Here is a 26,414-nt window from a genome sequence, read left to right as displayed (position 1 = left end):
TATATTAGGGTTAATATAGTTAATATAGTTACTATAGTATTTATATTAACTATATTAACTCTATCTAACCCTAACACCCCTAACTAAATTCTTATTAAATAAATCTAATTCATATTATAAACTAAAATATTCCTATTTAAATCTAAATACTTACCTATAAAATAAACCCTAAGATAGCTACAATATAATTAATAATTACATTATAGCTATGTTAGGGTTTATATTTATTTTACAGGTAAATTGTTAATTATTTTAACTAGGTATAATAGCTATTAAATAGTTATTAACTATTTAATAGCTACCTAGTTAAAATAATTACCCAATTACCTGTAAAATAAATCCTAACCTAAGTTACAAATACACCTACACTATCAATAAATTAAAGAAACTACAAATATCTATCTAAAAATACAATTAAATAAACTAAACTAAATTACAAAAAAAACAAACACTAAATTACAAAAAATAAAAAAAAGATTACAAGATTTTTAAGCCATCGCCGATGGAAGAAGACTCTCTGCCGCTTGCTGGAACACATCGCCCGGATGGAAGAAGACTTCACTGCCGCTTGCTGGAACACATCGCCCGGATCGGATGAGGAGTTCGGCCCGGTGTGGTGAAGACAAGGTAGGGAGATCTTCAGGGGGGTAGTGTTAGGCTTATTTAAGGGGGGTTTGGGTTAGATTAGGGGTATGTGGGTGGTGGGTTGTAATGTTGGGGGTGGTATTGTGTTTTTTTTTTTGCAGGCAAAAGAGCAGTTTTCTTTGGGGCATGCCCCCTCAAAAGGCCCTTTTAAGGGCTGGTAAGGTAAGAGCTTTGAACTTTTTTTAATTTAGAATAGGGTAGGGAATTTTTTTATTTTGGGGGGCTTTATTATTTTATTAGGGGGCTTAGAATAGGTGTAATTAGCTTAAAAATCTTGTATCTTTTTTTATTTTTTTTAATTTAGTGTTTTTTTTTTTTTGTAATTTAGTTTAGTTTATTTAATTGTATTTTTAGATAGATATTTGTAGTTTCTTTAATTTATTGATAGTGTAGGTGTATTTGTAACTTAGGTTAGGATTTATTTTACAGTTAATTGGGTAATTATTTTAGCTAGGTAGCTATTAAATAGTTAATAACTATTTAATAGCTATTATACCTAGTTAAAATAATTAACAATTTACCTGTAAAATAAATATAAACCCTAACATAGCTATAATGTAATTATTAATTATATTGTAGCTATCTTAGGGTTTATTTTATAGGTAAGTATTTAGATTTAAATAGGAATATTTTAATTAATAATATTAATATTAGATTTATTTTAATAAGAGTTTAGTTAGGATGTTAGAGTTAGATAGGGTTATTATACTTAATATATATATATAATATAATAACGATATTAACTATATTAACCCTAATATAATTAGGGTTAATATAGTTAATATAGCTGGCGGCGGTGTAGGGGGATTAGATTAGGGGTTAATACATTTATTATAGGTGGCCGCGGTGTAGGGGGATGTAGATTGTAGGCAAAAGAGCAGTTTACTTTGTGACAAAGCCCCGCCAAAAGCCCTTTTAAGGGCTGGCAAAAGAGCTGAATTCTTTGGGGCATGCCCCGCAAAAAGCCCTTTTAAGGGCTGGCAAAAGAGCTGTTACTTTGGGGCAATGCCACGCAAAAAGCCCTTTTCAGGGCTATTTGTAGGGTTAGACTTAGGTTTAGTGGTAGGGATAGTTTAGTATTTTAGGGGTTAAATAATTTAATATAGATGGCGGTGGGGTAGGGGGATTAGATTAGGGGTTAATAATTTTAAAATAGATAGCAGCGGGGTAGGGGCTCACTTTAGGGGGTAGGTAAGGTAGATGGCGGCGGTGTTAGGGGCTCACTTTAGGGGGTTATAGATTTAGTATAGCTGGCGGCGGTTTAGGGGTTAATAATTTTATTAGGTTGCGGCGGGCTCCAGGAGCGGCGGTTTAGGGGTTAATACATATTTTATTGTTAGGCTAGTGAGGGGCGATAGCGGATAGAGGGTTAGACGTGTCGGGCTATGTTAGGGAGGCGTGTTAGACAGTGCGGGTAATTTAGACTTTAGTCAGGTTTTGTAAGCGCCGGCAGTTTCTAGCGTTCCGCAAGTCACTGGCGACGCCAGAAATTTGTACTTGCGCAGATTTCTGGACATCGCTGGTTTATCAGACTTACGGCACGTTAGCATCTGACGGCGACATATATGGGATAGCTCGAGTTGCGAGCTGAAACTGCGGGCGACGCGGGTTCCCTCGCTTGCGCCGCAAACTACGGTCTATATTGGATCGACCCCCACATATTCTCAAGTGCACTAACCCGACATGAAAATATGACTATTTCACACTCCAATGTTCTTTACATAGCAGAATATGTTCTGTTGCAACCATAGGAGCCGTGTTAAACATACCTTCAAAATTAACCTCTTCAGAACTGAAATAACCAAGATTACCAATGAAAGAGCTGGAAAACACTTTACCTATGCTTAGGTGTGCATGCGTTAAGTGCATACTCCTGATTACTCCTGCCAATTTATAGACACACACACACACATATATATATATATAGCAATAGTGTCAAGAACTCACTTTACACCCGTAATTCAATAATAATGTTCTTTCTGCTATCAGACTAAGCAGCCTATGCAACCCCCTTGTTTTATGTGTACTTCGTGATAGTTGATGTCCAATTATGATCATGCCTACAGTTTAATGTCTGTATCCTCTCATCCCAATGATGTACATTAGACAGCCTCCCTCCTGTTAAATACCATGAAGGAGATACAGAAAGGTGCAGAACTAGAAAAGAACCCAAATTAATTTGGGGGAGGGGTAGCTCCTAACCTGTATAGTTGCTGACCAATGATCTAGCATATTGTGAAGCAATTAGCGACTACCTGATGTGCAATCATAGTAGAAAGTAATAAAAAAAAGAATATATAACATTCTAAACGGAGGCACCACATTCTGCTCCGTCCTATAATCTTATAGGGCATATTATCATCAGATTAACCTTAAATGAAGCAGGAAATATAAAAGATAATTTTAAACAGACTGCAGAGGAAGCAACCCCCTCAAATCACTGAATCTCCCCATATCAAATCAATTAGTGTGTCAGGGAGGACTGCTTTCAAAAGGGTTAATAATTAATTGTTTCCATCTAACAGGTCACACACACACACGTGAGCATACATACACACACTTGCGCACAAAACCACCATCGCAGGTGTGTTAATAAGCAGAACAAACAACACACTGTGCTGATAATTAACGTCGCAAGTTAGAGGCATCGCTGCCAAGAACTGAGGGGAGACAAGTGGAAGAGAGAGAGAGAACAGGAGATAGAGAAATCAAGAGTGTGACTCATTAAAAGTACAATATCACCACTTCAGAAAATGTTTAAAAAATATATTTTTTTCCCTAGACTTCATCATTTACTGTTGGTAAACTTTCATTGGCAAAAAGGGTTAAAAACTGGTGCCTTCGTTCTATTTTTATGCTTATTTTACCTCATAATAGTACATTAGGTGCTAGTTTGTTTCTGCATCGGTGCATAATGAAGCAGTACACACACACAAACACATATACACATACAAACACACTTGCACACACATACACACACTTACACAAACACACACTTGCACACACACTTGCACACACATACACACACATACATACATGCACATACACACTTACACATACACACACTCTTACACACACATACACACACATACACACACTTGCACACACATACACACACTTACATACACATACAGACACACACATACACACACTTGCACACACATACACCCACACATACATACACACACTTACGCACACATACATACACACACACTCTTACACACACATACACACACTCTTACACCCACAAACACACTTATACACACAAACACTTACACATAAACACACCTACACACTCATACACACGCATACACACACACACACACACTTACACACACATAAACATACACTCTTACAAACACACTCTTACACACATAAACACACTTGTACACACAAAAACTTACACATACACACACATACATACACACTCTTACACGCACATACATACACACACACACACTTACACATACACACACAATTACACATGCACCCACACATATATACAAATATATGCACACATACACATGCATACACACTTACACACACACACACAAATACACACACACTTAAACACACATACACACACATATATACACACAAATACACACATACACTTACACATGCATACTCACACATACACACATACAAAAACACACATACATCTTTTACGGGATTATCAAGTATCACATTGCATTTGAATAAACACCATGTAAACTATGTAAAACAGGGAAAAGTAAGATTTAAATCCTCACAGACCTGAAAGGTAGATGCTTGTGCACATGCTTATGCAGAAGCTTAAGCAAATGGTCAATAAAAGATTTGTGTGTGGAAAAACACACATCTGTTAATTACTAGATCGTTTATGTAGATGTATTGAAATGTATTTGTTTATTAAAACCATTAAGTAATTATTTTGTGACATAACACCTTACAATTATTTTAATACTTTTTTTGAGAAGAAGGTTTATTGGATCTCAGATTGTTTTTCTAAAAATGAACTAATATAGATAGAACAAAAAAAAAAACATTATAGATCTTGCTGACAGGGTCAATAGATCATTGGCTTTTTTTCTCTAAGGGGTGGCTTGAGCAGTTCAGAGATAATTTTACTTAAATCAGGAATGCCCAGGAGAAGGGAAAAACTGGTTCATCTATCAAGACCAAATAAAGCCATTTGTTTCTGGGGTTGAACCTTTAAAGTATTTTTATATTCACTTTTTATTACATTTTGAATTCGACTTTCTACATAATTCAGTATCCAGAATTCAAGTTCTTTTTTTATCATGCAAATTCTTCCATAGCAGAAAACAGACAGCAAACTTTAATGAGATCCAAGTGAATAACAATAGAGTAGAATATATAGAGCAGTATTAATGAAAATGAGCCTGTAGGAAAATTATATGGAAAGTCAAGAAATGACCTGAATACATATAATAAAAAAGTACAGTTTTGTCACTGAAGTGTGATTATCAATTGCTTTTCAATTTTAATAGGTCAACTGGGGGGCCCTTATATTCAAAACATTGACAGAACAACGAGAAACTGCATGTTTGGGTTCGCCAGGCTCACTGTCCGTCGGTCTGTCGATGTATTCCCAAAATGGGGGCTGAACCATGAAGTCCTGACGAGTGGCAATGTGTCTCCCTTAGGAAATATAAAGAAATCAAGGCTTTCGCAAAACTCCACCGACATTGACACTTGCTGGTACTATCAATGGGGGGGGGGGGGGCCTGGGGGTTGTATCTGAAGTGTTTCTACACAGCACAGACAGTACTTTAATTGACATAAAAAGGGGTTTCTGTATAGGGACACTTCAAATAATACATACCTAACCTAAGTGTAACTAAACCTACACTACCTGCCTCACACTGGAAAATATGGCTAAAAATCTGTACCTAACCTGCAGGGCAGCCCTTTGAATATATCGCACTACTGGCGATGTTTCCCCATTAAAATGCAGGTTAATCCCCTGGAACACCAAGGTAACTTCTACAGAATGCCTATCTCTACATCATGTCTGTGACCTGCCTTGCTATTAAAGACAAAAAAAACTTCCCATTAAAACTGGAGCTATGTCAATACATGTATATACAATGCATTATTCATATATATATTATTGTATAATTAATATTATTGTAATTATTGTTTTGATTTAAAACAACTGTTGTTTGTTTGTTTTTGTTTTTTAAACAATAATATTTATTTGTAGTTATATACATTTGTTCTAAAAGTCAGTAGCCGCAATTTTATAGTTTTACATAACTGCATAATGTTTAACACTGCAAAGTTAAAAAAATGCAATTATGTGAAAATTGAAAGCTGCAGGTACTGAATTTTACAACAAATTTATATAACTAAAAATAAATGTTATTGATTTTTAAAAACAACAACAGCTGTTTAAAAATTACAAGAATTACAATAATATGCATTATATTGAAAAAGCATATACATGAAACATTATATATACATATAATGCTCCTCTAAACTATTAACCCCTTACGCACCCTCAACCCCAGCATAAACAAACCAAGCTACACTAATAACCCCTTATCTGCAATCACCCCATCACTATTAACCCCTAAACTGCCATTAACACTACAACAATAAACCCCTACACCATTAACCCCCATAACCACAACACCCCATCGCAAAATACCCCCTAAACTCCTTACAGCTAAATACCTACACTTCTAACACCCCCAAATTACAAAAAATACAAAACACCAGCATTACAAAATAAAAAACATTACCAAAAAAAACCAAAAAAAAAACCTGTAAGACCTATACTAAAACAAAAGCCCACAACGAAAAAAAACCTAAACTAACAAAAATAAAATTTACCCTCACCCCCCAATAAAAACCTATCTTTTAAAAAGAAAAAACTATCCTAAAAAAGATGCCTTGAAAAGGGCATCATCAATTTAAGCTATTTAGTGAAAATAAAATAAAAAAATCTATCCTAAAAAAAGAGGTTTTAGTATAGGGATTTATTTTATGCAAAAGAGATAATTACTTCAATTAGGGCACTGCCCGACAAAAGGTCAATTTTTAGAGTAGGTTTTAGTGTTAGTAAAGCGTTTTTTAGGGGTGTTTTTTTTAAAGGGGATACTAAATTTAGAATAAGCTAACTGTTAGTTTATTTTTTATTTTTGATAATGTATTTTTTATTTTTGGTAATATTTTTTGTTTTTCCTAATGGTAGTGGTTTTTGTTGTGTTTTACTTAGGGGGCCTTATGTTAGAGGTCTTGGGGAGGTTAGCTGTAGGGGGTTAAGTAGTGTAGGGGTAATTTGTGGTAGAGTATTGGTGCATAGAGTGTTAAGTAATGTAGGGGTATTAGAGGTAGTGTAGGGATAGTTTTCAGTGGGGTATTGGAGGTAAGGAGGTTAAGTAGTGTAGGGGTAGTCTACAGTGGGGTATTGTCTGTTAGGGAGTTAAGTAGTGTAGGGATAGTTTGCAGTGGGGGATTATGTCAGTTTGGGAGTTAATAGGTATGTTTATTTTCTTTGATCATATATTTGAAAGAGATCCTTTATTTTACATCGTCAATGTAGCGATGCTGGTTGGAATATTTTGCCAGCATCACCACCCATTGCAATGTATAGTAAAACGGCTTTTGGCGATGCAGCCACTTTAAATATTTCTCCAGCTTGCTTGACATCGCGGTGGATCCCTTTTGAATATCTCTCTGCCTTGTGACACTTTTGATCATTGGGCCAAAGTTAGAGTTTGTGTGAAGTTAATAAAATTGATATGTGGCCACTTTACAGTAAAAAAAAATCATCATCCTATGTTACAGAGACATTGAACAGTAAACAAATGCTAGAGATAATGATGTATTTACAGCAAATATTAGCACAAAGATAAATGCAAATGTATTTTTAAAATATTATTAGGTAAATAATGAAGAAATGTGTGTACATTTACAATTTCTTTAAAGTACTTTAGCTTCTGTAAAGTGACAGGCACTGCCATGTTAAAACCTAGGTTTCCTAGCTGATTTAATTTTTTATTTTTTGTTTGCTTACATTTAAACAGGGATTGTAAATTATATTTCAGGAAGTAACTCACATAATTTATATATTTATTTTTTTCCAACAGACCCAGAAGATTCAAAATATACCATTATTATATACCATTATATACCATACCATTATTATATTTATGTTTCATGACATCTCAGAACAACTGCAACAACAATGTTTAACCCCTTAAGGACCAAGGGTTTTCCCAGTTTCCCTGCTTTAAGGACACAGACAATTTTGGCATTTTTGGTCATCATCGGTTTCACCTTATTTATCTACTCTCTTGTTAAATGAACCTATACATATGATATACTGTTTTTAGCAGACAAATAGGGCTTTCTAGTGACACCCTTTATGGGTACATAAAATAACAATAAATAGAAATGTAATTCTGAAAAATGGGGGGAAATGAAAAGAAAAAAAAGCAATTTTTTTTGCAGTTTTCTTTATAACCATTTCTACAAAACTAGTGTAGCTAAAGAAAATACCTCCAAATAAACTCATTATGTTGTCCTGATATTAGGACAAAAATCTTTGCTCTCAACTGAAACTACTCACTGGCTGCTGGGAACAAAATCCATAGCTTTACTGTACTGGTGAGGAGTGTGCAGTCCTTTAAGCATGAAAAGAAAAAAATGGTTTACGCAGCACAGGAAAATCCAGAAACTGTGTAATGTGCGGGATAGCTGTTGTCTTTTCACATGTGTGTGAGTGTCTGTGTGTGAGTGTCTGTGTATGTGTTTTTCTATCTGTGTGTATTTGTGTATATATTTTTTACTGTGTATGTGTATATTTGAATGTATGTGTGTGTATGCTTATCTATGTCTGTGTATTTTTGTGTGTGTGTTTTTCTATCTCCAGAATTAAGTGTGGATGGGAGAGGCAAGGAAGAGATGCTAGACTACAGAAAAATGGGGCATCAGGGTTGGGGGGACCCTACAGTAACAATTGGAGGGTGACTGCTACACTACAGATAAGGATAAAAAATAATAAATAAAAAATAAAAAAATAAAAAATCTATAAACTGGGTACTAGCAGATAGCTGCCAGTACATAAGATGACAGACACCATAGAGAGGGGGAGGGTTAGAGAGCTGTTTGGGAGGGATCAGACAGGTGGGAGGTAAGGGGGGTCCTACACTGAAGAAAATACATAAAATCTATTTATTTAAAAAAACAACCCTTAAACTTAATACTGGCAGACTGTCTGTCAGTACTTAAAGGGAGAGTAAAGTCCAAATTAAACTTTCATGATTCAGATAGAGCATGAAATTTTAAACAACTTTCTAATTTACCTTTATCACCAAATTAACTTTGTTCTCTTGTTATTCTTAGTTTAAAGCTAAACCTAGGTAAGCTCATATGCTAATTTCTAAGCCCTTGAAGGGCGTCTCTGCATTTTACAGTTTTTCACAGCTAGGGGGCATTAGTTCATGTGTTTCATATACATAACATTGTGCTCATGCACGTGAAGTTATTTACGAGTCAGCACTAATTGCCTGAAATACAAGTCTGTCAAAAGATCTGAGATAAGGGGGCAGTCTTTAGAAGCTTAGATACAAGGTAGTTACAGAGGTAAAAAGTATATTTCTATAAGAGTGTTGGTTATGCAAAACTGGGGAATGGTAAATAAAGGGATTATCTATCTTTTTAAACAATAACATTGTTTGTGTTTACTATCCCTTTAAGAAGGTGGTCAGCAGTGTGGGATGGGGTTACTTTTTCAGAGGGGTCTAATTGGCCCCATATTTATTCTGCAGCATTACAATCACCAGCCAATGTGATCAAGGGACAGTCAAGTCAAAATTAAACTTTCATGATTTAGATAGGGTGTGCAATTTACTTTTAACATCAAACTTGCTTTGTTCTCTTTGTATTCTTTTTTTAAAGCTAAACCTGGAGACCTCTGTCTATCTGAATGCATAGTGCCCACTATAAAGTTTGTAGGAGGAAGGATAATTGTCTGGAGCTGTTTTTCAGGGTTTGGGACATTTGCTTAGTTCTCAGGAGCTGGGAGCAAACTGCTGATTGGTGCCTGTACATATATGCCTCTTGCCATTGGCTTACCAATGTGTTCAGCCAGCTCCCAGTAGTGCATTGCTGCTGCTTGAGAAAAAGAAATACCTGAAGAACAAAGTAAAATTGATAACGGAAGTAATTTTGGAAAGTTGTTTAAACATGTATGTTCTATCTAAATCATAAAATAAATATTTTGGGTTTCATGTCCCTTTAAGTCTGCACACACATGTTTAAATTAAAAGTATGCAGAAAGGAATAAAATATGTTTTTAATAAATAACAACTTTCCAGCTGTAGCTGAAGAATATCAGCATTATTATAAATGTATACAATGCCCAATAAATATAGCAAGTGCTTCAAATAAATATACAATGTTTTTAATTTGATACATTTTTGTTTTTTATTGATGTTAACTTTTTTTTTTATATTTAGAAAGGTTTGTAACTGTTTATTTAAAGTACACTGGCATTTATCAACAGCATACTTGCATTTAAAACAATTGTATAATGGATAATATTGTAGAACAACATTACTTTGCATCTTATTATGTTTCATGGTAACCACATATACTAATTAGAGACATATTTAGTTGCTGTTTGACAATTTACTACAAAATTCAATTACATTTGTAGTTCACTGTAATTGCTAAACAGTCTAGCATAATGTTATTGGAACAGACACCTTGGGATGTACTTGAATAGGCTCATTTAGGGATCTAGTCTAATTTATTAAAGGGATATAAAACACAATTTTTTTTCTTTCATGATTCAGATAGGGAATACAATTTTAAATAACATTCCAATTTACTTCTATTATCTAATTTGCTTCATTCTTTAGGTATAATTTGTTGAAGAAATAGCAATGCACATGAGGAGGCATCTATGTGCAGCCACCAATCAGCAGCTACAAGTAAATTGGAAAGTTGTTTAAATTGCATGCTCTTTCTAAATCATGAATAAAAATGGGTTCCATGTCCCTTTAAAAACAAATATGCAAAATTATTTATGCAGGTTTTTCAAACTAAAAAATAACAATCTATAAAAAAAAAACACTTTTTGCACTGTTTAAAAGATCTTTTGACTTTTATTTAGACTGCTTTAATGGGACATAAAACAATATTTCTACATGAAGACAAGAATTTAACAAGTAACACTTTGCTAATCTCAAGAATGAAATTTAATATGGTTTGTAATGTTACAGATACTACAAACCCTGTGCATAAATCACCTGCCTCAAATCCTCTTTCATTCTTACGCCAAAAATTCCATTTACATTTCATATTTAAATCAGAACCTTATCACCCTGAGCACGCGCTTACACTCATGCACAACTGCAACTACAAAAAGAGTTAATTTTACAATAATAATGTCTTATTGGTGCGCAAATTCTTTCCCTGCACATACACCAATCTGCACCCATAAGCAGAAAAAAGAAAGAACAATATTCAATATAAATGTGTGTGTGTGCTCTATCAGCTATGGGGATACTAAATACAGGATCTATATCTATGGTCTCTAAACCAGCTTAACCCCTTAATGACCACAATGTACCCTGTATGTCACTGGTCGTTAAGGGTTTTTTCAGGACATAATAGCACAAGTCTAGCAAGAACATGCTATTAATGCACTCCCTCCAGCAGGCTTTGTGGAATAGAGTCTCAACGCTGGTGGCAAGACCGTGCTTTAAATCAATCAAGTCCCAAAAAAAGGCCAGCGACATACAGGGTACGTCGCTGGTCCTTAAGGGGTTAAATAGAAAATTGATGTAATAACTACTAAAAGTATAGTGCAAAACAATATATTAAAATGACAAACAATATTTTATATTCTAAAATGCATATATATGACCGGTCATAAAAACGTATCTGCAATTTATGCTGATTAAACTCTTAAAATATATGAAAAGAAGAGTACCTATTCTTTCAAAAATAGCAAAAAATGCGTACTACCTGGTTAAAAAATGCTCAATATACAAATAGTACATGCAAACTATAAAAGGCAATATCCTTATATTGCTCAATAAACAAATAGTCCATGCAAACTTGGAAAGGCAATATCCTTATATTGCATGGCAGATAGAGCTAATTCGATTAGCTAAAGGTGTATAACTTAGTCTGTATATCGGTGGCAGCTCTGTGTCAAATAGTATCAAATAGCTATAAACTTATCTTTGCCGGATGTCAGAGTTCCAATATTGCATTACAAATGTCTCTTTCCTTGGCAATTACCAGTAGTTCTAACGTCATTGAAAAGAGAACCGTGTATGCCTACCGCACTACAGGGCTGCTACACCTCTCTGTGCCTACCTGCTCTTCTCTGAGTGTAATCCGTTCCCTCCCGGTAAGGCACAGGTGTCCGTACAGCTCCTGTGTAGTCGGTGACGTCACAAGTTACGTTGGTTGTCACAGAAAGTAGATCCGTTCCGTGCAATGATCTTTAACTCTGCGCAGAGTATTGTAGAAATGATACGAAAGTAGTTCCACCTAGAATCCTTTGTAATCCTTCGATTCTTTAGTATGATTCAGTTAAAATAACATACGTGTGTCTTTAATCAATAACCATCAACGCGTTTCGCCATTTAACATGGCTTTATCATTTGAGCTGGTTTAGAGACCATAGATATAGATCCTGTATTTAGTATCCCCATAGCTGATAGTGCACACACACATTTATATTGAATATTGCAACTACAAAAAGCACATACAAAAAAGATTATGGCCGTCAAAACAGCGCATGCGCTGCACATTTTCTTATTAATATTCCTGTAAGTATTAGCTATCAATAGGTGCAAGACTGTATGCCCCCGCTTCACTCTAATGCTTATCTGAGTATGGTCTTGGTAATTGGCCTGGTATAATAAGCCTCCATTTTCTGCAGAATGAAATATTTAAAGGGACAGTAAAGTCAAATTTAAACTTTCAGGATTAAAATACAGCATGCAATTTTATACAACTTCCAGTTTACTTCTACTATCTAATTTGCATTGCTCTCTTGATATCCTTTGTTGAATAGTAAAGTTTGGTGTCTTTGGAATTATAGGGCAGCAGTGTTTGCCTCTATATATAACATTGCTATAAACATTGTTGCAGACATTGCTGCTAGATGGCTAAAAAGATGTGCACACTCCTGAGCTCACCTAGGATCATTCATAACAAAAGATTCAAAGAGAAATAAGCAAAATTCATATATGAAGTACATTGGAAAGCTATTTTTTTTATGATCTCTCCAAACCATTTGTTTAATTTCTAAAGATTTTTTTTTTTTATTGTTCCTTTAAGGTAAAGAGATGAATATGTAATGGTGTAGCTGTGAAAAAGCTGTTTGCATTAATAAAAAAAAAAATGACTTCATCCTAATGTTTACTGGATAAAGTGAATGTAAATTTTGATGCTAAAGTGCCCGGTTTTTAAAAATTCAATTAAAAACAGGGGCACTTTAATTCATCAAAATTTACATTTCACTCCTGTTGTGAAAAAAAACTTACCTTTAAATCTTGACAGCAGCTCCAGCTTCCTCCGGTCGTCGCAAGCCATTTCTGACATCAGAAATGATGGATAGGTCATCCTCCAATCACGGCTCTCCCCCCCCCCCCCCCGGGGAATCAGTGTCTGATTCAATGCCGTGACTGGAGGAAGCCTGATTCCTCATTTTAGACCCAGGGAGATGCTTTGCGAAGGGCGGAGGAAGCAGGATCGGCTGTCAAGATTAAAAGGTAAGTTTTTTTCACAACACGAGTGAAATGTAAATTTTGATGAATTAAAGTGCCCCTGTTTTTAACCGAATTTTTAAAAACCGGGCACTTTAGCCTCAAAATTTACATTCACTTTAAGTTTAAAAAGAAAAATATAGTTTAAATCATACTTCTACAAAACTTGTACACAAGTCAGGCACCATCATCAGAATGTGCAATTATGAGTGCAATTACCTGTTGAATGATTTAAAGGGGGGGGGGGGAATCGCAATCTAAAATACCGCCTTCTCTTTTAACATTTTTGGAAACCAGGTATTAAGGCCCTAATGATCAAAGGGTTGTCGTACCCACGAGAAATTGACTTTTTGGCGTTGCCAGTCTTGTAATTCATGAGTCCGGTGGTACTTTAAAAGAAAGTGGACTGACCCTCTCTGATCAGATGATGTGTCTCCCATAGAAAATAATAGGGATCACTGCTTAAGCAAAAGTCTGACAACAATCCCAGTTATCTCCGATCTCAGGGGGGGTGGGGCTTTATTCAGAGTATGTTTATACAACATAGACTGTGTAGTAACAGTTCAAATAATGCATAAGTAAATTAAGTTTCACTGTACATTCCGCAGATTTTTCACAATGGAAATTCTCGCCACTGAAAAGCTGGTGAAAATGATATGACTGAAAAGGTGCATCTAAAATAGAGGATAGTCCTTTTAACCCCTTAACGACCCTGATGTACCCTGTACATTGCTGGTCATTACAGTTTTTTTTTAGTCTATTATAACCTCCCTCCAGCTGGCCACTGGAAATAGTGATGTCTCATTGCTGGCGGCAAGACCGCACTTTTAAAATTGCAAGGCCCATAGAAAGTCCAACTACGTACAGGGTACCCCTTAAGGGGTTAAAATTAAAAAGTATCCCCATTAAAATACAATCTACCCTCATGTAACGCCTGCAAAACGTCTTATATATTCATCTCCATTGTTAATAAAAAATAAAAACCTTACTATTAAACCTTTAGGAGCTGTGTGGCTGTGGGTATATTATACATGTATATACAATGTTTTATTTATATGTATTTTATTATATAATGCTAGAATAATTTTAATTATTGTCATAATATTTAAAAAATCCTGTATTTTGCCTGTTTTTCCCCCTTTTTTTTAGGAAGATTTTGTGGTTGTGATATTAATACTTCATACAAGATGGTAGCTGTGACTTCTAGTTTTTTTTATTTATTGCCGATATAAATTCTGTTCTGAACGTGTTTTACTTATAATATTGTTACCGCACTGTAACAAATGTGTTTTATATTAATAACATGATTTTTTTAAATCACAACAATACTTAAAATACATATTAATGCATTATACAATAAAATACATATAAATAAAATACTGTATATACATATATGATATATAGTATACGCCACAATCTCTCAGCCCCTTTGGGTGTATTATTGATGTCCTAGTTTCACTATTGTATTGTAACAAAAGGAGTTGATTTTCTCTTCACACATGTAAATTGTATTTCATGTCAGTACTGTGTAAAGGGATCATTTACATTACATTGTCAACGTAGGTAGCAATCCAATTTCGCCAGTATCAGAAAAGCATTGTCACCCACAGAGATGTATAGTAAAACGCCTCTCAGCAAGACGGGCTTCAAACACTGATTTTAGCCCTTTTTAAAACTTCACCAGCAATCACTATCGCACAACGGAGCCCTTCTTAAAAAATCGCCATTACCACAATGTTTTTAACATCAGGAGCTTAGTGTTATCTCTTGCTATTGTGCATACAAAAACACAGAAAAAGTATAGCAAGTAACATAACCAAAAACACTACTTCAGCAAAATGTTTGCACTTTATTGGTTTTGTGCCCAAGATTTTTCCAACATAGGGCTCATTTTCCTTTCAGCCGCAATTGGCTTTTATGAGGTTGCCAAAACGAAAAAACAAATGACGGAAGCCATTACGCTTATAGACAGTTTCCGATGGCACATTTTCCATCATTACTAGCAGCCAGGGTCTGGCTGAGGAAAAGAAATTACACGTCCCATAGAAAAAAAAATAGAAATCGAAAAGCGCAAAAATTACACCCAGTTTATATTGAATGCGCAGACAGGTAAACACTATCAGAAGCTGTCGATAAGGTCACAAACATTACAGCATACTGAACTAGGTGTAAAAGAGGAAAAATGAGCTTCTTGAGGTTTAGTTCCCAATGAGATAATAATGTTTACAAACAAATCAACGGCCAGATTACGAGATTTGCGTTAGAGGCTATGCGATGCTAACGAGCAGTTTTCTCTCACCGCTCACTTACCTGTAGCGCTGGTATTACAGGTTTTCAGAAACCCGGCGTTAAAAGGCAAGAAGTGAGCGTTGAGCAAAATTTTGCTCCTTACCGCACTCCAATACCAGCGCTGCTTAAGTCAGCGGTGAGCTGGTCGTACATGCTCGTGCACGATTTCCCCATAGGAATCAATGGGGAGAGCCAGCTGAGAAAAAGTCTAACACCTGCAAAAAAGCAGCGTAAAACTCAGGAACGCAGCCCCATTGATTCCTATGGGGAAATAAAATGTATGTTTACACCCTAACATGAACCCCGAGTCTAAACACCCCTAATCTTACACTTATTAACCCCTAATCTGCCGCCCCCGACATCGAAGACAACTGCATTATATTTATTAACCCCTAATCTGCCTCTCCAGACACCGCTGCCACCTACATTATATTTATGAACCCCTAATCTGCTGCCCCCAACATCGCAGACACCTACATTATATTTATTAACCCCTAATCTGCTGCCCCCAATGTTGCAGCAACCTACCTACATTTATTAACTCCTAATCTGCCGCCCTCCCACCTCGCAAACATTAGTTAAATATTATTAACCCTTAATCTGCCATCCCTAACATTGCCGCCACCTACCTACATTTATTAACCCCTAATCTGCCACCCCCAACGTCGCCGCCACTATACTAAATGTATTAACCCCTAAACCTAAGTCTAACCCTAACCCTAACACCCCCTAACTTAAATATAATTACATTAAATCTAACAAAAAATTCCTATCATTAATTAAATAATTCCTATTTAAAACTAAATACTTACCTATAAAATAAACCCTAAGATAGCTACAATATAACTAATAGTTACTTAAGGGATTAAATGCTTACCGGATCCTTCTTCACAGAGGAGAGGATTTAACATAACTTAATTAAATAACTATGTACATGAGAATGTAGTGCGAAATAACCACAGACAAACTTTTTATGGGAAAATTTTGTGACCGTCACAGGCCATAAAATTTTATTAACCTAACAAACTAGATAGAACTGATAGAACTGAAAATATATATGGCGGCATAGAGATCAGCTACCCAGAACAGCAGGAGATCACCGGCCCAACGGGAACAGCAGCAGAGGGGTCTCTGCCCTAAGGAGATGACGCTGAGGGGTTGCAGAGATCACGTGACCATCCCTCAAAAAGGGAGGAAGGAGGGTTACCGTCACGTGCACGTGAGGGCCTACCCCCCTCCCCGGAAGTCTGGCCATCACTCACCCCTAGCGACCTTCTCCTGCGCAACCGGACCGAGGATCTCCCGCCGCCAGGGTGAAAAGAAGATCTTCCACCTAGATAAGGATTCCCTGTTACCAAGCCGTGTAAACCGCATAACAGGGAGAGGAGATCCATATCCTACAGTAATGGCTTATTGGGCCTAGGGTGAGTAGCCATAGCCCTGCCATTAAGGTGCCGTCGAAAATACAACATCATTAAAACATTACAAAGGGGAAGGGAGGGAGGGGAAAAAACTGCTTCAGCCAGGATCCGGAGAAGAAGAGGAAGTTGCAAGGGAGAACTTGGCTTATCTACTGGTAAGGAGGGGCCTACCCTAAATTGCAACAATGTTGCACCCAGCACCTTCCCTCTCTCTTCTAACCCACTCTCCTACAGCCTTAACCCTTAGACTGCTCCAGGCTTATACTAAGCCCTACACTGCATTAAGGGATTAAATGCTTACCGGATCCTTCTTCACAGAGGAGAGGATTTAACATAACTTAATTAAATAACTATGTACATGAGAATGTAGTGCGAAATAACCACAGACAAACTTTTTATGGGAAAATTTTGTGACCGTCACAGGCCATAAAATTTTATTAACCTAACAAACTAGATAGAACTGATAGAACTGAAAATATATATGGCGGCATAGAGATCAGCTACCCAGAACAGCAGGAGATCACCGGCCCAACGGGAACAGCAGCAGAGGGGTCTCTGCCCTAAGGAGATGACGCTGAGGGGTTGCAGAGATCACGTGACCATCCCTCAAAAAGGGAGGAAGGAGGGTTACCGTCACGTGCACGTGAGGGCCTACCCCCCTCCCCGGAAGTCTGGCCATCACTCACCCCTAGCGACCTTCTCCTGCGCAACCGGACCGAGGATCTCCCGCCACAAGGAAGCATTTTAATGGTACCCTTGCCGCCAACCCACGACCCGATTTACAGGAGGGGTAACAGAGCTCTCTGAATGTCCCCTATGAATAAATCCAGCCCCACATCTGAAAGGTGAACTTTATCCCTTCTATATAGCTCGGTTCTATCAGCCGAAATGGCTTCGTGCCGTACCACGAAGCCACCTGACCCAGTGACGGTTTTCGCTACAGACGCATTGATCTTCTTCCTAACCCGGTATGCCGCCGTATGGGCCGACATATGCCTCCAGTGGAGACGGGGTATTATATGGGACCACCCTATCATGACCCCCGGGATGCGTACTCTTAGCCACCCAATGTCTGCCTGCATAACCTTAATCAACTGTAAAACTGGTATGGCCCCCACATCGTTACCCCCTAGGTGAAGAATAATAATGTGAGGCTTCCCCCAGCGTACCAGGGCCTCAGATATGGTTCCTGCTAATTGGGGCCAGCACATCCCCCTATCACCCAACCACCTAACGGATGCCTTGTTGGGAGGGAGACCTAGGGATTGGCCAAATGGGAGGGACGCACAGCGTAGGGAGGCCCAGTGGACAAAGGAGTGGCCCACAATCCAGATTCGCTTCACCCCGGGGGTAGTGCCTGTGGAGACAAACAGTTTAGTATCCTGAATTAACAACTAAACATTAAACAATTGGACGGACATAGGTTCTGAAACAATTGGACCGCCAACGCCCAATACGTTTTATGTCCTCGCACGAGGAGCCCGCTTGCGCAGCGTTAGTCGCGGCCCCTATGCGAAAAGAGTGCGGGGCGAGTCTGCTAGCGTCCAGCCCCGCCTGGACTGCCGCCAATTTTAGGACCCTACCGAACTGAAATTTGGAAAGGGATCTGCCGTCCGCATGGACCAGGAATTGCCCCGGGCCAGGCGGCCTTTGAGCCAGGTAAAGGTTAACGCAGTTATCCGGGCAGCATGCGCTGTTCACCTGAGGGTGAACGGGGATCCAGGTTCCCTTACCCTCCTGATCTGTCTTTGATCGCGGCAGAAAAAGAAGTAAGGAATCAGGGGCAGCTCTAACATGTTGCAGTTGTATACCTGCCCCTGACGCCTGCTTGGAGGGTGCTACTACCTCGCTAACTCTAAGAGCGGCGGCAAAGGCCAGATTAAATGCAGTTTTGAAGAGTAGGGCTTCAAAATCTGATCTACAGACCACGTCGAGCGCCAAGAGCAATCGCTCCAGGCGGTCGCGGGTGATGGGTTCGCGCGTGTCTATTTTCCGCTGCTGCGATCTGCCCCAACCCTTGATCACCTGCCTAATAAAAAAGGAATTGGTTGGGTCAGGAATGGCTAATGCCCTATAGAAAAATGAGAGGGCGGCCAATTTGGATTGTATTGCCCCCTGACGGGCCCCAGCGGCATGCAAACTCACCAGCCAATCATGTAAGTTGTCCCTAGACCCCTGAGCAGCGTCGGCTCCCCTGGACGCACAGAAATTGTCCCATTCAGACCACATGCGGGCATAGGCGTGCCAAGTGGATGGTGCTAAGGAGGAGCGGACCAACGGCAGTAAGGCTATCCAGGAAGGACGAGCTGCCAAAGGAAATCAGGACAGCGTAAACCCTCGGCTGCAGCTGTGGGGGCTAACTTGCGAAATGTCACCCATTCGAATCGTGACAGGGCGTCAGCTACAACATTGTTAACGCCCGGGACATGACGGGCCTGGAACTGGATGTTAAGGTCCAGACAGAGCAACACCAGGTGGCGCAGCAAGGTAATGACCTTTGCTGAGGTGGCTGACAAGTTATTGATCGCAAAAACCACACTGATGTTGTCTGTCCAGAACACAACAGTCCTGTTTGACAACTTCCCACCCCACAGCTCGACCGCCAAGACCACGGGGAATAGCTCCAGGAGAGTCAGGTTTCGAGTAAGGCCCGCCGGGGCCCAGGACTCCGGCCAGGGCTCCGCGCTCCACTCTCCCTGGAAATAGGCCCCGTAACCGTGCGATCCAGCTGCGTCAGTGAAAAGGTGCAGTAACTGGCTAGACATGGGAGGGGTACGCCAGACCCGAATCCCGTTAAATCGCGTGAGAAACTGTTCCCAGACTACTAGGTCAGCCAGCAATTCACTCCCTAGGGTTATCTTTGATTTCGGGTTTGACCTACCACTAAGCTGTCTTTCCAGTCTACGGTTAAAAACCCGACCCATGGGGATAACTCTGCAAGCGAAATTAAGCAAACCTAACAGGGATTGTAACTGTTTCAGGGAAATAACTGCATTAGAGACTGCCGCTCTGACCGCCTCAAGCATGCCCTGAACTTTATCAGGTGGCAACCTACAGAGCCGAGCCTGGGTGTCGATTTCGATTCCCAGGAAAACTAAACAGGACGCGGGGCCTTGCGTTTTGTCCTCTGCCAGGGGCACCCCGAAATGTCTCATGACGCTGCGCATGATGTTCATTGTGGATAAACAATCATCGGAGCCTGCTCTCCCTACAATGAGAAAATCGTCCAGGTAGTGTGCTATGGGATCGCTGCCCACTTCTGAAGCTACGACCCAATGAAGGAAACTACTGAACGCTTCAAACAAGGCGCATGACAAAGAGCAGCCCATGGGCAGGCAGCGATCCACGTAGTACACACCTGCAAACTTACAACCCATTAGATGGAAAACTGAGGGGTGGAGTGGAAGAAGCCTAAATGCCGACTCAATGTCTAGTTTCGCCAATAGAGCACCATGACCCGCCCTCCTGACCAGGTCTAGTGCGCTATCAAAGGATTGATAGCGCACCGAGCTGAGTTGGGGGTCAATGGCATCATTGACTGAGCTACCTTTTGGGTACGACAGGTGCTGAATGAGGCGAAACTTCCCTGGCTCTTTCTTGGGAACCACCCCCAATGGGGAAATGACCAAATCAGGTAAAGGTGGGGCAGCAAAGGGGCCAGCCATTCGCCCTAAAGTCACTTCTTTATTAATTTTATCCCTCACTACTTCGGGGTGTTGGTATGCTGAAATAAGGTTCCTATTAAATCTCTTACCCTTGATTTGCCTAAATGTGGGGATATGAAAACCAAATGAAAAACCCTCCCATAACATACGTGCCGCCGCCTGGTCTGGGTAAGCCCACAACCATGGTGCCATGGCATGTACCTTAATTGGCGTTTCCGCCTTTCTGGCCCAAGTTTGCTGAAGGGGGCTTATTGGTCTGGTCCCTTCGCTTGATGCAGTCACTGCCAGGGTGTGGACCAGAGCAGTACCTGCAGACGTGTCTGAAGGTGCATGCGCTACCCTTGTCGCATTTTTTGTCCTGGAAGGGCCAGCAGGTTCCCCCCCGTTTCCTGCTTCTGGTATTACGAAAGGACTGCTGCGCTGATTGCTGAGTTGAAGTTACGGCAGCGGGTGCACCCCCTTTTGGGTCCATTCGCTGCCACAACTGGTTATCAGTAGAGTCAAAAGTCAGGGAAGGATTTCCTGCCATTTTCCTCCTGAACTCAGCATCATATTCCCTCCACACACCTTCACTGTGATTACGCTGAATCCAGTGAATAGTGTCCGTGTATTTTAGGATAGGCAAACTCTGGGAGGGGTACTTTTCGATATAACAGGAGGAAAAAACCCTGAAGCACTGGAGCCACTCATCAAAAGTGTCTGGGCGTTTAAATTTTTTAGGCCCTGTTCCCTCAGCGCTCCTCTCTCTCTGCCTATACGCCTCCACCGAAAGGTCAAATATATTAACATATTTTCCACGGTGAATCCTACTGACCACCTTTTTGCGCAGGTGTCTATGCAATGAGTATATTTTTCCTGGGCTTGCGTCCCCATAAAGGGCTGCTCGCCTTTCGGAGATGGCCCTGGTAGGGAGAGGTTCAGCTGGCACCTCTGTAGGTGGGTTTTGCGGGGCGGTGTTACTGGCGCTGTCCTGCTTATTATCTGGCTTGACCCCCCTCTTTAAAATTTTCTTAATCATTCTAAACATTTTCTTCTGACCTGCCCCTTGTAAACCCAAGGAAGAGTCAGTCTCAGACCCTGAGTCAGAAGAGGATGAGTCAGAGGAAGAATGGTCATTGTGTGTAAATAAAGCATTCTCACCGTGACTAATGGCAGGAGGTCCCTGACCCATGCTGGAAACGGGCTGGCCTGCTTGCTGGTTTTGGAGGGCGAGTCCTGAAGACCCTTGCTGTGCAGTGGAAGTGGTGGCTGCTGCTCCTGCTGTAATGCTGCCTGCTACTCCTGCATCCGCCCCACTCATGACTGTGGCAGTGTTGGTCCGTGTTTTTTCTGCACTTTGTGATCCAATTGCCCCCTGCAAAAGAGAAAGAATTTGGCGAGCACTTTGCCCAATGGATGTGTCTGGATTATCAGTAGCAAGGGGTGGATGAGCTATATGAAGCGGTGTATGAAACCCCTGACTCGCTGACTGTCCATTCGCAGATGTCTGAGCATTCACACCCTGCTGGTCTACAATAGGGTTATGGCTTGCCTGGCTTATTGATTGTGCATGGTTTAATGAGTGTGCATGAGCGCCCTGCGTGGCTGCAATGGGGGAGTGGATACCCTGAGCAAGGGGTTGTACTCCTTGTATGCCTAACATAATGGGATGTTGTAGCTGGCCTAAAGATTGCACATTTGCATTATGTATGCCAACCAGGGGTGTATTATATCCCTGAGTTGCTGCTTGTACGTTCACACCATTCAAAACCGCATTCACACCAATGGGGGATGGTAAATGATGAGACGGTAAATGATGCTCAATGTTTTGATTCACATGCATACTGCGATCATTGCCTTGATTCACATGCAGACTATTATCAGACATATGTGTATTAATGACAATATCATGCGGCTGAGCGGCTGCTTGTACTAAACCACTATCAGCCCTGTGTGGGTTAATAATATCGGGAGCGGCCTGCTGAACAGCATTTGCGTTATCTCCCATTTGTAAAAACTGTAATGGCCTCATTGCCCTGGAAGGGTTAACTCTGCGTGTCCCCCTACCCCTATCACTGGCTATCTGCCTGGTACTACCTCTTATGATGGAGCGACCCCTTTGATGCCCCTGAGGATTAACGTTCAAATGTGCTGTTCGCTTGCGCTGTTTGCTTGCGCTGCTAATGCCCCTCCGACCCCCCACTGATAACCCGCCAACGGCCAAGGACGGCTCTCGGTGCTCACCTGCAAGTGGCGTTGCCCCGGGAGCCGATGTCCTTGCGACCGCGCGGGAATCTGCCAAGCCGGAAGTGCCGATGTCCGCTTCCGGTGACGTCACTAACATGTGACCCGGACCCGGACCACGCGGCTGGCGAAGGAGATCGCTAGGCCCCGGGGGAGCAGCATAGGCCCTGGGGTGGCATGGGCCTCAGGTATGGTGCGCCTAGGGGCAAGTCCGGGTGTTGAGGGCTGAGGGGCCATTACAGAGGCCATGTTCCGGCCGGGCTGGGGATCGCGTGTTGCCACGTGTGGTGCCTCAATGAGAGGTGTGAAAGGGCGATGGCTGCTGGGGGTTAAAGCAGGATCCGGATACTGACTAGAAGGATCAGGAGGGAAAACAGCAGGTGTCACACTGGGCCCTGGGGAGGCTGCAGCCATTGCGGTTATTATGTTTTTCAATAGGTCAGAAACTGCTGACATAGCAGCAGGGGGTACAGCACTAAGAAATGAGGCCTGTACACTATCAAGGGGTAAATTAACCTGCTGGGTCTGCAATGCTTGCTGTGTGGGGGATTCCTGAGCTAACTCAATATCAATAGGTCCCTGCTCTTCCACATTATGAACCTGGGCTGACACAACAGTAGTATATTGAGTTGGGGGAATGATATCTAAATCATCCTCAGAAATAGATTGAACACTTATCTTTATTTTTTCTTTTGCAGGTGCAGGAGGTTCCTGTTCCGACTGGTAACGTCTGGGAGGCAGAGTAGAACGCCTGGAACGATGCATAGCTGCGCTGGTGATGACAGAACTGCTAAGAAAAAACTGCTTCAGCCAGGATCCGGAGAAGAAGAGGAAGTTTCAAGGGAGAACTTGGCTTATCTACTGGTAAGGAGGGGCCTACCCTAAATTGCAACAATGTTGCACCCAGCACCTTCCCTCTCTCTTCTAACCCACTCTCCTACAGCCTTAACCCTTAGACTGCTCCAGGCTTATACTAAGCCCTACACTGCATTTGTAGCTATCTTAGGGTTTCTTTTTATTTTACAGGCAAGTTTGTATTTATTTTAAATAAATACAAAAGTACCTGTAAAATAAAACCTAACCTAAGTTACAATAAAACCTAACATTACACTATAATTAAATAAATGAACTAAATTAACAACAATTAAAGGGACAGTCTACCATAGAATTGTTATTGTTTTAAAAGATAGATAATTCCTTTATTACCCATTCCCCAGTTTTGCATAACCAATACAGTTATATTAATATACTTTTTATCTCTGTGATTACCTTGTAGCTAGGAACCTTCTTCCAGCCCCCTGATCACATGACTGTGACTGTTTATTATCTATTGTCTTTAATTTAGCATTGTATTGTGCTAAATTTTAAATAACCCCCTGTGCCTTAACACAGTTTTATCTATATGGCCCACATGTACTTTCTGTCTCTTTGTGTTGAAAAGAGATTTAAAAAGCATGTGATAAGAGGCAGCCCTTAAAGGCTTAGAAATTAGCATATGAGCATACCTATGTTTAGTTTATACTAAGAATACCAAGAGAAAAAAAGCAAATTTGATGATGAAAGTAAATTGGAAAGTTGATTAAAATTAAAAGTCCTATCTGAATAATGAAAGTTTAATTTATACTAGACTGTCCCTTTAAATTAATTAAATTAGCTAAAGTACAAAAAAACAAACACTAAATTACAGAAAATAACAAAATTACAAGATATTTAAACTAATTACACCTAATCTAATAGCCCTATCAAAATAAAAAAAGCCCCCCCCCAAAATAAAAAAAAACCTAGCCTAAACTAAACTATCAATAGCCCTTAAAATGGCCTTTTGCAGGGCATTGCCCCAAAGTAATCAGCTCTTTTACCTGTAAAAAAAAATACAAACAACCCCCCAACAGTAAAACCCACCACCCACACAACCAACCCCCCAAATAAAATACTAACTAAAAAAACCTAAGCTCCCCATTGCCCTGAAAAGGGCATTTGGATGGGCATTGCCCTTAAAAGGGCAGTTAGCTCTTTTGCGGCCCAAACCCTAATCTAAAAAATAAAACCCACCCAATACACCATTAAAAAAACCTAACACTAACCCCCTGAAGATCGACTTGTTCTGAAGACCGGACATCCATCCTCAAGGAAGCGGCAGAAGTCTTCATCCAACCGGGCCGAAGTCCTCAACGAAGCAAGGAGAAGTCTTCATCCGAAGTGGTCCTCCAGACGGGCAGAAATCTTCATCCAGACGGCAACTTCTATCTTCATTCATTCGACGCTGAGCGGGTCCATCTTCAAGACATCCGACGCAGAGCACCCTCTTCAAATGAAGTCTTCTTACTGAATGACGGTTCCTTTAAGTGACGTCATCCAAGATGGCATCCCTTAGATTCTGATTGACTGATAGAATTCTATCAGCCAATCGGCATTAAGGTAGAAAAAATCCTATTGGCTGGATCAGCCAATAGGATTGAACTTCAATCCTATTGGCTGTTTGCGTCAGCCAATAAGATTTTTTTCTACCTTAATTCCGATTGGCTGATAGAATTCTATCAGCCAATCGGAATCTAAGGGACGCCATCTTGCGAAATGGGCGTGGCCGGGTGGGTGTGACGTGGGTGTGGCCTGGCGTGATGTGGATGGGGTCGGGCGTGACGCGGGCGGGGCCGATCGTGATGCGAGTGGGGCCAGATACCGGGGCCAGCTGCTAAGAGACAGAGAGCTCTAAAGAGGTAGGGATATAGAGAGCAGAAGAGGGGGGATATAGAGAGAGAGACAGCAAAAGAGAGAGGGGGATAGAGACAGCAAAAGAGAGGGGTGAGAGAGACAGCAAAAGAGAGGGGGAGAGAGTCAGCAAAAGAGAGGGGTAGAGAGACAGCAAAAGAGAGGGGGGAGAGAGACAGCAAAAGAGAGGGGGGAGAGAGACAGCAAAAGAGAGGGGGGAGAGAGCACAAAAGAGAGGGGGGGAGAGAGACAGCAAAAGAGAGGGGGGAGAGAGACAGCAAAAGAGATGGGGGAGAGAGAAAGCAAAAGAGAGGTGGGAGAGAGACAGCAAAAGAGAGGGGGGGAGAGAGACAGCAAAAGATAGGGGGGAGAGAGCCCAAAAAAGAGGGGGGGAGAGAGAGAGCAAAAGAGAGGGGGGAGAGAGAGAGCAAAAGAGAGGGGGGAGAGAGACAGCAAAAGAGAGGTGGGAGAGAGACAGCAAAAGAGAGGGGGGAAAGAGACAGCAAAAGAGAGGGGGAGAGAGCACAAAAGAGAGGGGGGAGAGAGACAGCAAAAGAGAGGGGGGAGAGAGACAGCAAAAGAGAGGGGGGAGAGAGACAGTAAAAGAGAGGGGGGAGAGAGACAGCAAAAGAGAGGGGGGAGAGAGACAGCAAAAGAGAGGTGGGAGAGAGACAGCAAAAGAGAGGGGGAGAGAAAGCAAAAGAGATGGGGAGAGA

General features: G+C 40.6%; 2 protein-coding genes across 4 annotated transcripts in view; both read right to left on the bottom strand.

Moving 5' to 3' along the window:
* C1QL1 (complement C1q like 1) overlaps window positions 1–26,414 on the bottom strand; it is a 274,758-nt gene that overhangs the window by 26,988 nt on the left and 221,356 nt on the right. The gene's annotated exons all lie outside the window — the stretch shown is intronic.
* Window positions 17,182–23,103, bottom strand: LOC128647066 (uncharacterized). 2 transcript variants are annotated; one of them, XM_053699887.1, is made up of 3 exons: window positions 21,907–22,613; window positions 19,247–19,407; window positions 17,182–18,458 (listed from the first exon to the last, which is right to left on the bottom strand). In XM_053699887.1, the coding sequence occupies exons 1-3, from the start codon at window positions 22,586–22,588 to the stop codon at window positions 18,441–18,443; spliced, it is 861 nt and encodes a 286-aa protein (XP_053555862.1). In that variant the 5' UTR covers window positions 22,589–22,613; the 3' UTR covers window positions 17,182–18,440. The 2 variants fall into 2 exon arrangements, with proteins under 2 accessions (XP_053555862.1, XP_053555858.1); XM_053699883.1 differs by lacking the exons at window positions 17,182–18,458; window positions 19,247–19,407 and adding an exon at window positions 22,990–23,103 and having other exon boundaries at window positions 20,835–22,120.

Source organism: Bombina bombina, chromosome 1 (assembly GCF_027579735.1).
Source record: "Bombina bombina isolate aBomBom1 chromosome 1, aBomBom1.pri, whole genome shotgun sequence".
Lineage (NCBI taxonomy): Eukaryota > Metazoa > Chordata > Amphibia > Anura > Bombinatoridae > Bombina > Bombina bombina.
The sequence above is the reverse complement of the archived record's forward strand: the minus strand, read 5'-3'. Positions and strand labels throughout refer to the sequence as shown.